The sequence below is a fragment of the Crassostrea angulata genome, chromosome 9 (genome assembly GCF_025612915.1).
Source record: "Crassostrea angulata isolate pt1a10 chromosome 9, ASM2561291v2, whole genome shotgun sequence".
In the NCBI taxonomy this organism is placed as follows: Eukaryota; Metazoa; Mollusca; class Bivalvia; order Ostreida; family Ostreidae; genus Magallana; species Magallana angulata.
The window spans coordinates 19482368-19496104 of NC_069119.1; the positions used below are offsets into that span (position 1 = coordinate 19482368).

General features: G+C 32.8%; 1 protein-coding gene across 1 annotated transcript; it reads left to right on the plus strand.

Annotated features, from left to right (window-relative positions):
- The first annotated feature begins 450 nt into the window (after window positions 1-450).
- Window positions 451-13207, plus strand: LOC128163740 (polypeptide N-acetylgalactosaminyltransferase 5-like). Its single transcript, XM_052827393.1, has 12 exons — window positions 451-572; window positions 2208-2779; window positions 3270-3423; window positions 3916-4082; window positions 4302-4472; window positions 4769-4976; window positions 5197-5314; window positions 6170-6358; window positions 6841-6969; window positions 7412-7510; window positions 8037-8156; window positions 13133-13207. The coding sequence occupies exons 2-12, from the start codon at window positions 2248-2250 to the stop codon at window positions 13205-13207; spliced, it is 1962 nt and encodes a 653-aa protein (XP_052683353.1). The 5' UTR covers window positions 451-572; window positions 2208-2247.
- The last annotated feature ends 530 nt before the right edge of the window (window positions 13208-13737 follow it).

Sequence of the window (13737 nt, forward strand, 5' to 3'; positions counted from 1 at the left end):
AGAATAAGTTAAGTATATAGTCCAACTTATTGATTTTTTTTTATTTCTGATGTATATCTAACCTAGTATGTGGGTTTTCTTACGCAAGTGAAAATCAAATAATACACAATTATAGTCAATCACCAAAGAAACACTAAATAAATATACAATTTATACAAGAATTGAGTAGCATCATCGATGACTCATCAGAAGTAATTATTTTAATTAATTTTTTTAAAGTCAAACTTGAACTTAGAAAATCATTTTGTATGGTTAATATTACCATACATGTACCTGTTATTTTGGGTTTATTTGTCTATATTTGTAACACACACCTCACCTGCGTTATTGATATAGTTTTAATTGACGAGAGAATTAAATCATGAATCGTTGCTATATAGCTAAATCATAAAATAAAACAGGTCAAACTATGAGATTTGTGTGCACACGATGTCACCGCTGGATTCAAAAGAAAATATGGCGGAGACAGGGCGACATCTGGATGAGGCCCGATCAATTTCTGAGTGCGTGGATCTTCCCAAACCTTGATCGATTACATGATAGAAGATGGCAGTCTTGTATGTCCGGTAAAGGTACGTTGTTGTTCTTGATTTTAGGTTCTTGTAATTTACTTTCTATTTAATCTGATTATTCTAAGTGGTCAGCTATTACCGTATTCAGTTTCAATGTTTACTCGAAAGTCCATTTACTATTCAATTCTGAATGGCTGATGATTTATTTGGTGGACACACTCATATACGTCATATAGATTCTGACGAAAGAGATTCTGATAACACCTACAGATTTTAACGTTCGGAAAGTTTTGGTCAATAAAGAAGTATATCTGTTGCTAATCATTGATTTAAAAAAACCCACAGGATTTCAAAAATTTTAAAATTTCAATTTCAAAATACTTTTATCATTGAATTAAACAGTACTCAAGTTCGCTGGTTTTCACTGACATTTACTGCAAAAGAAATATAAAATTAAGAAATGTCATATTTGAAAAAAGTACATAGTGAAATATTTATTTTCATGAAACAAGACACCAGTAAAACATGAAGGTACATGTGTCCAGTAAGAAATCGAATAATAATACTAACTAAAAATGATATTTATCTGCACGCTGTTTCCCTGATAATAGACGGTATTTATATTTACACATTGTCAAGTTCATTAACTGTACATGTATATTCATTTTGCTGTCCATGTATTAAGTCATCCTTATTGTGATTTTAATACATTGGGTTTTTAAATACATGTAAGCCTATGGGTTGTTTCAGTTCCTTGTCCACTCCAGAAATGATAAGTGCTGCAGTTTGGTGTTTAACAATAATTTATTAAAGCGTGGTCGTATAGATTTTACAAAGCAACTTTCAAAGTCTTACAAATTCAAATCTCAATCTATCTGACTGACTAGCAGTTTCCAACATCTCCCGTACGCCCCAACGTTCTCTCTCTCTCTCTCTCTCTCTCTCTCTCTCTCTCTCTCTCTCTCTCTCTCTCTCTCTCTCTCTCTCTCTCTCTCTCTCTCCATAAGCTTATATATGATTATTCACACAAAGAGAAAAATAATTCAGATTAGTTCTGTCCAAGTGGTATAATCATTGATAATTATATTATCATCATAAATAATCAACACTTCACACTGAGCATGATTTCTATATATTTGACCTATAGCGACATCAGCTCCGTAGCTATTATCCTCTGAATCAGGTGCATAGCCAATGTTCCGCCTGACCAAAAATAATGAAGTATTCGTCACAATCTAATTGTATTGTATGACTGTCGAAGCTCTGAACATATTTACCAACACTGGTGATATCAAATAATATATGATTAGATTCCGTATAGCATATATTATTTTTCGACTACATGTTATTAAAAATATGACCAATACGGCTATCTGGTTATATATAAACATGTTTAATAAAAACTAGATTGATTTTTATGATATATTTCTCTTTTGAACAGTGTGAACAGATTTCGAATATATTCCACGTGAATAAATATTTGAAAAAAGGGTCATGCACGGATCTAGAGGGAGGGTTAGGGTGGTCCATAGACCCTCCCCCCCCCCCCCCCCCCGGCAAAATTAAAATTTCTTCCCCTGGAAATTTTTTATTTGGATCCATGCTTGTCAGGGTTATCATATACGTGTAATAATATACTAGTTTTTCATTCGCTTAACACTGAATTAAAACTATGTGATTTTTCATCTCTTATAGATTTCTGTAGATCTGCGGTGTGGTTCCTGACTTGGGAATTATGGGTAAAAAGCTCCGGATTCAGCTGCTAGGGATCGTTTTCCTCGTATCGTCTGTTTGGATGTTTGTAACGCTATTTCTGTTTGACATTGAAGATGAAATAAATAAAACTAGATTTAAAAAATTTGATCCAAATGATGTAAAGGTTGCAAACGTCATCAAGAAACCTGATAAAATTGGACATCTTCGCGATCATTTAAATAAACCACATTTTAATCAATCGGTATTGCTAAAACGCCGAGAAAACTTGAAACGAAAGGAAATTTTACGGAAATGGAAGAATGAATTGTCATTTAAGGCAATGTCGAAAGATGTTAACAAGAACTCAAATAGTCAACAGATTCAAAATTCATCCGGTTTCAAGTCAACAGCTATTGCAAGAGACCACGAAAAGCAACCCATTAATTCGAAATATCTCGTACAACGGAATTCATCAATTGTCAAAGAGAAAAATACAACATTGGTTTCTGTGAAAATTTCTGAGCGAGACAGACTCCGACACCTAGAGAAACTAGCACCACCTGATGCCCCAGGTAGGTGTTCAAAGTTCTACAGTAAAACTTGACTATATAGCAAACAGGTGCGAGTATAGAGCGAATTATCAATATAAAGAGCTGTATTTAAGACGGTTGCATAACCGTGTTCGTTTTAGACTATATGAATCTTCTTGAGAAGAAGAGCTCTGCAGATCGAACGATAAAGCTATGAGAAGTTATTCAAAGTTTAAATTTGAATTCATGTATTTAATTTGTTTTTGTTGCTAAAAAAATCATTTCTGGTTTTTAAGGTAGATCTAATAGTTAATTTGTTGACCAGCCAGTATCCTTAAATATCTTCATGATTTTCTGAAGTATTTCATACATAATTCAACTCATTTTATTATTTGGGATAAAATATTAAGTAAACATCAATGCATTATTTTTGTAGTAAATGATCTTAGCTTTTAGAATTTGTTCTTACCTGAAAAAAATAACAACTAGATATAGCGTAACTCTTTATTAACATTTTTAATGCGTATTGTAGGTGAGTTTGGAAATCCTGTTCAAATCGACAGACGGAAGCTTTCGCCGGAACAACAAAAACGTTACGATGAACTGTTCAAGAGGAACTCCTTCAATCAGTACGCCAGTGACATGATCTCCGTACACCGGAGGCTGCCCGATATCAGGAACCCCAGGTATCCTTACATTGGACATGGAAATTTTAAAATTAAATTATATTCATAGAGAACATGCGTATCACTTCAAGTTAAACGTTTGTCTATTAAGAGAGATAACTCTCACAGAAATAAGATTCTACACTTTACATGCGTGGAACCAGAATTTTTTTTCAAAATGGGGTCCGACGGTTATTTGAGTTTGCCAGAGGGGGTCCGAACATATTTTTGGTAATTTTATAATTCAAATTTAAGAAATGTGAATTTTGCATGGGGGTGAGGCTCTGGACACTCCCCCCGACCCCTTCTAGATCCGCGCATGCTTTATCAATTCGATCTTCACAAAGTTGCCAAGAAACTATACTAATCATCATTGAAATGAAAACTTTGTCTAAATAGAAGGAAGAAAAAATCCATTTAAAAAAACCTGTTACGTTTTCTTGTGTGAAAAAGAAATTTGTATCATTTGTTTTATTTGACTTCACTGTAGAACTATTTCCGCCTATTTAACAGTTGTAAACAGGAGATTTACCCTGAAAACTTACCTTCCACCAGTATCATCATTTGTTTCCACAACGAGGCTTGGTCTGTATTACTCCGCACGGTCCACAGCATATTGAACCGAACTCCATTACACCTTATTCATGAAATTCTGTTGGTGGACGACTTCTCTGATTTAGGTAAACTAAAGAGTTTCACAATCAATGCAAATATCACTCCTGCCGACATTTGTTGTTTGTCACTGTTGTTAAGATCTCTCTCTCTCTCTCTCTCTCTCTCTCTCTCTCTCTCTCTCTCTCTCTCTGATAGCCCCAACAGAAAAACCCCACAATGTTTCAAGTACTAATAGTCTGCATATACACGTGAGTTTATTTTGACACTTGTGTAATTCTTTCCAGAATTTTTAAAGACAGAACTAGACGAATACTTGGCAGAAAATGGGAAGGGAAAAGTTCGTGTGGTCAGAACACCGAAACGTGAAGGTTTGATCCGCGCCCGACTTCTGGGGTACGGGGAGGCCACAGGAGAGATACTTACCTTTCTGGACTCCCACATCGAGTGTTTTCCAGGTTGAGTTTTACTGTAATTATCAAAGGGTCTTATCAAAAATCGTCAATTGAAATCTTATAGATTTGTCTCAAATATGTGTTCACCATCAGTTTTTTCATTTGTATTAGACAGTTTGTTATATAGATTTAAAAATTTTTAAATGTTACAATGCTCACAATATCAGAATACACTGCGGTGCTGAAACCTAAATAATTATATTAAATGTACTAGTACTTTCAATAGTCTTACTTGACACTGTTAACGATAAATATTGAGATAAATGCAAACAGTAGTTTAATTTCTTCTTTTATTATAGGTTGGCTAGAACCATTGTTGGCAAGAGTTGCAGAAAATCATACACGAGTTGTGGCCCCTGTGATAGATATGATAAGTGATCGATCTCTAGCATGCGGTGGTAACGAGATCGGAAATCTGGGGACATTCGAAATCGCCAACATGGGATTCAATGGGCTGACTCTAAACAAAACAGAAAAAGCCAAGCATGGCCAATCTGAACCTTGGAAGTATGTATGAGAAGACCATAGTACTGTTGTCAAACATCGATATTCTACAAATAAAATAGAAAAATAAGTTATTAACTCAGTTTTAAGTACATGCAGAATCTTAGCTCTAGTCAAAAACTTGCAACTGAACGCTTTGCATTTTAAATTAAGAATCGTACGTTTATAATGACGTTAAATGCTAGAAGTAAAGAGTATATTTCTGTATATTTTAACTTCAAAGAACGCCTACAATTGCCGGTGGGTTATTTTCCATGAATCGAGCGTACTTCACCAAGATGGGGACCTATGATCATGGAATGGATATCTGGGGAGGAGAAAACCTAGAGATCTCGTTCAGGGTATATGCAATACATTAATAGTGCGAAGAAAATAGAAAATGGAAAAGCAGAAATACAACGAGAACCTTTTTTTGTAAAAAAAAAATTCTATTTTTTTTTTAGTTCTATTTGATATGTAGTTATTGTGGATTTATCGTAAAAATAAGATACCGGTCTGCAGCGAGTGTGTTATTTAAGGAATAAGAAATTATTCTTTTGGTATTATGAGGTGATAATTTCGGTCGGGGCGTGGTCAAATTCAATAAAGTCAGAAGGGCTTTATGATAGATTTGACCACGCCCAGACCAAAATTATCACCTTATAATATTCAAAGAATGGTTTTTATTACTTATATTTATATTATTTCCAATATCTAAAGTTTAAAACAACATTCTAAAATCACTATTTTTTCATGTAGCACATGCTATGTATACCTACGCCACGCATTAACGTGTTTCGGTTATGCTATAAGACACGCCCATTTTGTGTCGCTCATCTTTTATGAAATATATTGTGTTATACTGTAGATTTCAAAATTGATTCGTTATGTTATCACAGACGAAGACAGTTGAAAATGTAAATATGTGTACACCATCTTCGCTAGCCAAGGGTGACGATCCGCTCCTAGCTCTACTCTTTTCAAAAAGAGTAGAGGAGCGGATCGTCACCCTTGGCTAGCGAAGACGCATGTGCATTAACATGTGTTGAATTAAAAATCATAATATTAATTACATGTAATACAATCTACCAAAAAATGCTACTCTTTCAGAATATATTTTAAATTAAACAACCATAATCATCATCTTAAAAAAAAAACCGCTAAAATTTCTACTTTAATTTACAGTACATGATTTTTAGCTTTATCCTTTTAATTAGGTCTGGATGTGTGGAGGAAGCCTCGAGATCCACCCCTGTTCGCACGTCGCCCATTTATTCCGTTCCATGAGTCCTTACAAATGGGGCAAAAGTTTCAGAGATATTTTGCGCAAAAATGCGGTGCGCACAGCGGAGGTCTGGATGGACGAATATAAGCACATCTATTACGAAAGACTCAACTACGATCTGGTTTGTGATCAAATCTTTTATGTACATACTGCATACTAACCCCACCTTTGCAAATTAATTGGTCATTTATTCAATGATTTTTTCTAGTTTAATTTACTGTTTTCAATTTAAACAATACAAATTAATTTGGTTCTTTGAATAATTAAACGACCTTTAACGCAATTTTTTGTTCTATTTCATTGCAAACAAACTTGGACTCATTGTAATATTTTTGATTCAGGTACCAAAGTTTGGCAAAATTAATAATTAAGGTGTTTCTTTTGGAAATGCTTTTATATACGGAGAAATTTGGTTGACAAAAAATCTATTATGTAGAGACTGCATACATAGTTTGAATTTGCCGAAACAGGTCCATTTGAAAGATTATTGTTATTTTTTTAAAAACACATAACTTTTATTTTTCATCTCTTTCCGGATAACGGCTAGGAAGATTTGTTTAATTAGTAATTTTGATCAAGTGTATATTGCATGATTATATGCAGGGGGACTATGGAGATGTATCTGATAGAAAAGACCTACGAAATCGTCTGGGGTGCAAAAGTTTTGGATGGTACTTAAAGACAATGCTACCAGACATGAAACTTCCCGAAACAGCTCTGTACAGCGGCGAAGTAGGTGTATCACATTTAAGAAACCAACGAAAAAAATGACAAACCCTCTATACTTCGTAATATTAATTATCTATAGAACAATAAATCAAAAAATGGATCAAGAAGGTAATAACTTTGAAAAAAACCCACATTTGGCCATATTCTGTCACATCAAATACCGGGTATGTTAAAACAATAAAGCATATTGCATTTAGGGATTGTGAGAAAGCTTAGAAGAATGTGATTTATGCACATTTTTCTCAATTTACAATTTTGGTTCACAATACCGTCGAGACATGAAATTATATAAAATAATCAAATTAAGTTTTATCTTAATATTATTTTAATTGATTAAAAATTTACCAAACACATGCCTGCAACTCTACTGTGAAATGGTTAAATTTGATGAAACAATCTTTTGATATAGATGCGCTACTGAGCAATCGTTTTCATATATTAATAGGTACGTAACATGGGGAAAGGGCTGTGTCTGGATACCATGGGAACGACCGCAGGGAACAAGTTCCAGGCGATACCTTGTCACCACCAGGGCGGAAACCAGGTAACAAGGACACGTGAAAAATGATTTCTGATTTTAAAATTAAGTCAAGAGGGAGGGGGTCTATAAAAGCAACCTAGATAATAATTGACACAGAGACATACTGTGAACCCATCATCTGTCAATGATGCAAGGGCATTGATTTTTTTATTAACACTTTACACACAGGAATTAACGTCCCATTAACCTTGCGATACATTATGTTAGACTACGTGAAGATTTATTTTAGAGATTTATTCAAGAAAATCATTTATTGATGAAAGTATGCCCCTTTATATAAACCTAATGATAATTCCACAGAAAATCGCCCCAACGAAATATACTTGACTGTATATTGTTAAAATTGCGTGGTTATGTGCGAAACTTTGTTTTGTTTGGGGATGTTCTTTGGGTTTATTCATTTGTTTATTTGTTTTGTTTTGGTTTTGCATAAGAGGTTTACTTTTTATTTTTTTAAGTATAATTGTTAATACTGAAAAAAATCAGTTCTACCGACGGTTCAACTAAGAGTCCATGTTTCCTTCTTCAGTTTTTCAGGTTCACCGTTAACGGGCACATTGAGAGAGACTCCGCCTGTCTCACGGACCAAGACGGGACTCTGCTCTATGTTCTGTGTAAAAGAAACGTCACAAAATGGGAATATACTCAGGTCAGGGGGTCAAATCTCCTCGTACTCAATTATTCAAATATTGCTTTCTACTGTCAAAATTTATCTTTTCGATCACATATAGAATCCGATTTGCCAGGAGGTTTAAGGTACATTGTCCGACTGTTGAGAGCGATAACTCGTACTGTGACAAATTGTTATGAGTACATATATCTTGTTTCTTTACATAGGAATTATGATTTCCGTCAAATTTCTGTCAAATACGCCTACATTACTAGTCACCTCAGCTGCAATTAATATTTTTGTTGGAAATTAATTTTATTAACACAAAACAACATTTGAAATGATTATCATGGTTGCTGCCCATTAATTTAATCGTGTCGTACATGTGTATTGTAAATTAATCATACATGTAGGTAGAGCTTGTTTAAAAAAACAAACTTAAATTTATCTTGCAGGAAAAGGAGATCCGTGTTCAAAATACAGACAAGTGTTTAACTTTAAGCACAAGGACGCTTAGTGTATTGCCGTGTAATAAAGGGTTAAACCAAAAGTGGACTTGGACCAGAAAGATAGACAAAAATGAAATGTTGTGGTTAAATAGTTCTAATAAAATCTAACCAAATTAGGTATCTCAAACTCGACGGATCTTGGAGAAATCTTCGAGATATCCAAAAAGAAGGAGAAACAATAGATAAAATGACCAATTCACTTCATTAAAATAAGTGTTTGTTATGTACATGTATACTTGTACTTATTAGACAAGTATTCGCGACTTTCGAGATGCTGAAGTTAAACTGTATATTTTGGTTTCACTAATACTCGATGAATTCCAGTTTTCGTGAATTTCATTAGATCATCCAGGAAATCAAATGCTCATTTAAAGTGCAACATCTAATAACACTTATTGTTATACTTTCATGTTAAATACTGAAATCTGATTGGTTAAGACGCAGTTAATAATATTTACTATTACCCTCAGCGTTAGCAATGCACTTGGCAACGGGTAACATTAAAAATTGTTACATGCGCGAAAATTATGCGCGTACGGTTCGCTGTAGAATTCACGTTATTCCTATATAAAAGCAGTAAAATTTTCTTAAAAATTTTAAAAAAATAAATAGTGCCTGTTTGGGAGGATAACAGTTGAAATTGACACCCCTCGAAAACCATTGTCAACCTCCGCTTCGCGTCGGGGTGTCAATTTCAACTGTTACCCTCCCAAACAGGCACTATTTATATATTGTACTGATGGAATGATGGAATGATTTCCACTTATTTACGTAATCCTTAAAACCGAGATTCCCATTTAATCCACGAAATTTATTTTCCACGTATATTAATAAAATTACAGTATACAATGAATATATATATTATATATAAGTGTTTAATCTGTATGATTGACTATATCATATTTCATCGTGATCAATTGTGCACATTGTACTTCATTTATTCTCGTTTTTTTTTTTGTAAACAAACTTAAGAAAGTTCATAAACAAGTACTTAATTTTCAGTGCATATATGTATACATGCATACTCTCTTGTCTTCCATGCAGATAACCAAGAAACGACTCTTTTATGTTCAATATTTAATCGATGTTCCATTGTGTAGATATCGATGTTGATCTTGTTTACAACTGTACCAGTTGCTTTTATTTACATGAATAAACATTGTCAAAAGGCTGTGGAAGATGAAATATGATTACCTTTTTTTTTTTTGGTTAGAAAAATTGCAAACCCGTTGAACAATTCTTGGTTGTTAGTTTCTTGCTATTGGAACTGCAGGGTCAAATTGTTTTACAAAAGAATGATTCCAGTTCGCTTTGTTTTAGAATAATTTAATGAGTACCTGGTTTCAACATTTTCTATCTCCTTTCTCTATGCATAAATAGATTACCGAACGAGTGAAAACATATATGACTACTGAACAGAATTTGAAAACGGTCGATATTTCTTCCGATGTTCAAGATTCGAATGTGAGATGGTTTCACCGATTACTTAAATAACATCTGATTTTCATTTTTATTTTTTTTTTAAATGAGATATAGGGCGCACATCAAATGTAAAAAGTGCGTAAATGTATAAATGACCGGTAATATATAAACAATAAAATGTTGTTTATATTAATATCTCTCTTTTCGCTAATTAATAAATTGATTATGAAAAGTACGTAAAGTTCACTAAATTTCTGTTAATATACGTAGGTACGTTAGCTAAAAGAAACAGCCAAATCGTCTCTTGTAAGACTTTGAGTCTGACATCATCATGATTATTTCGTGCAGTCCGGGATTTTTCTTAGGTCGCTATAGGCTTCGACCAATCGATAAACGGGGCCTGTCAATTTCAGTCCTGTCAGTTTCAGCCGCTGTAGATTTCGACCAATTGATAAACGGGATGTGTTGATTTAAGTCTGTCTTTTTCTATACATGTATGTATATAAATTACAGGTAATATATTGTCAATTTGCAACATTCATTAATTTAAAATATGTAAAAAGAAGAAAATGCTTTAACTTATCTATCGTCATACGCAGGCGCCATTCGCGTCCAAAAGTTGCCTGTCCCAATATTTAAGCAGCCAAATACACGCAGTTTAAATTTTTTTCAATCAAAAGATACTATACTTTAGAATTAATAGAATTAGTAAGAGCCAATTTTATAGGGCACCAGTATTTCACGAATTAACATTCTTATCGATAATAAATTATGAGATACGATTTCTGTTTTGTAATGTAAAGAATTATATCTACATAATTGCATAGAAAAAAAAACCCTTTTTCTTAAAAAAAATTTGATCTATTCAACGAGATGCAATATTCAGAACCATTGTCTTAATTTAAGTGGAGTAGAAACAAAGGACTTTAAACACTTTACACCATTTCAAAATATTATACTCCAATAAGGAACTAATTATCTTAAGGATGATGCTTGGTCAACAAATTAGCTATAAGGCCTACCTGTTTCTATGTAATGAATTATTAATAAAGTAAAAATAATGTCAATATATGTTAGCTTTAAAATTTGAATATTTTCTAATATATAACTATTTCATTTTCATACACAGCTCTTTTTCTCAAAGAGATTTAAATAGTCTTAAAATAGCCATGATCGTCAAACCCTCTTAACTTTAAACACTTGGTTTGGGTAAAAGATACTGGGTAAATAAAATATTTACTACAAGAAAAGTCACCAAAACCTGAAGGGAAACGTTTTAAAAAATAAACAAATCGCTTAGTAAGTTAAATACTGATTTTTTTATTGTAGGACAATAATGATGATACATCATAGGACATTTTTTTTATCTTTAAGAACAAAACACTGAATGATATAAAAAAAATATCAGAACACTTTGTATATATTCATATATCAAATGAAACAAACATAAATAAAAAAAAAAAGAATTGAACACAAATCTTTTGTTTTCAGAATATTAAATGCCTCAAAATGAATTTAAAGTAAATAAGTTACCATATAATAGTAAAGTACAGGTATATTGAATCAATACAGGTGGGGGATACATAAGCTGCAGGTTTGTAGGTATACAGGCCTTCAAAAAACTTTCTTTTATCAACTGAGAGAAAAAAGACATTGCCTTCACATAATTTTCATAATAGTTATGAAAAAAATTCTGCATTGAATTTACCTTTAAAAAACTAATTAAAATCCTTTTAAATAAGTGCTTTTATAATTAAAAGACAACCTTTAATAACGACCATTTTATTTGATTCCACCACCCTCCCATCTCGCCCCCCCCCCCCCAAATAAAATTGGTAACACTATTCTAAAACAGGCCATAAGGAAATGAGTATACATAACATTCATACCATAGAATATGGTACTTGTACTTGTAAAATCATACAAAATCAACACATACATGCAGTATACACAAGCACTACAAATCTAAACAAGTCATAGCTACACATAATAAGCCCTGGCCCAGGCTATAGAATAACTTCACATGTTGCATAATGGTATTTTCTCTATGATCAAACTCCGTTATCCTAATCTGAAATTGCTATTTATTCAACCCACCCCTATTTATTTAACCATTGATATCACTTACCCCCCCCCCCCCCCAAAAAAAAAAAATAATTTAAGACTTTGAATGCTGGACACAACCAAAATATTTTAAAACTTCATTTACTGGTTCTAAAACAATAATTTTTGTTTAATCAAAGCATGAGAAAAAATTAAAAAATTCAATAAAACCAGTTTCAGGTTTTGACAACAGGTTACCATAGAAACCATGTATACAAATTGAAGCTATGATATTTCCTGGGAGCCTTCATTACGTCTTCGTCATAAGTTTTAAATACTGCAATGCATTATGGGCTGCATGTGCATGAGCTTCGTCCACTGTTTGTCCCGTTCCATGACACACAGCCACTGGTAATGTGGAGAGCTGGACCAAACACTGTCTTTGACCTAGATTTAAAAAAAGAGGTCAATTTGATATTTTTCAGTGCAAGGCTTAATTTGTGGGTGAAATTTCAGTAAACCCTGTTGGGCAAGTTTCAATAGAAATTGAAAATTGAAAAAAATATTTTTAACAAATAATGTTCATTTTAATTTGTTGTTGTGGTGAGAGTTAACTCTCTTATTAAAGAAATAATATACCTTAATCAATACAGCTCAAATCACATTTCAGGATTGACAAGAAATACTTTATGACCAATATTAAAAAAAACTAAATACATTCCTATACAAACAAATGTATTGAATATTTTCTCAAACAAATTTTAGATATAGTTACTATAGTACATGTATACAACTATGAAATATTGTTGTTCCTTAAAACAAAAAAACAATACAACCTTTATTGAACCCTTTGCATTTTTATCTTAAAAATGATCTAAAGTAACTGTGATTTTACCTTTAGTGCTGATTTCAGCGATGTCCATGTAGCTAACTTCAAACCTCTGGACCTCGGAGATCTCCTGTAACATCTGGCAGTAGTTGGTGGCCGGCGCCGTGAGCTTACTGTTCTTGATCTTATGGTTATTCTTTATTTTCTGATAGAACTGCTGGATTTCCTTATTCTGCTGTGGACTAGGAATAGGAAGTTTGACCTTTCCTTCCTTCAAGGCTGTGTAGGAAGCACGAATTTCCGAAGCATTCTGCAAAATAATTAATTTTATTTCAAAATTCAATGCAAAAATTTAAATATCTTTACAGCCAGCAATGAGCTGATATAAGATAAGAAACATTAAAATAATTTTAAGGTACTTGTGATTTATCCCGTAGACTACAATTGATCATTACTGCAATTTTAAATGATTCATGAAATTCATATTATCAGGAAATAAAAAAACTTTATTCAAACCTATCCTATTTTATTGGATTTCTGATAAAATCTAAATTATTTTGTTATTCCCACCATCACCAAAGGACAGATGAAAAGGGCATACATTATTGCCAATGAGATGCAACATCAATTTAAAGTGTCTATGAGAAAACAGGGTTTACCGGTATATTATTATAATAGCCAATTTTCTATAATCAAAGAAAATCAAATGAAAACTTCATTTTCAAACTAGTGTTTTTGAGATAAAAGGGATATTCTTATGGTTAACTTATGCTAAAGTTAAAAAAAAACTTCAACATTTTCAAGCTAGCGTCTGGTT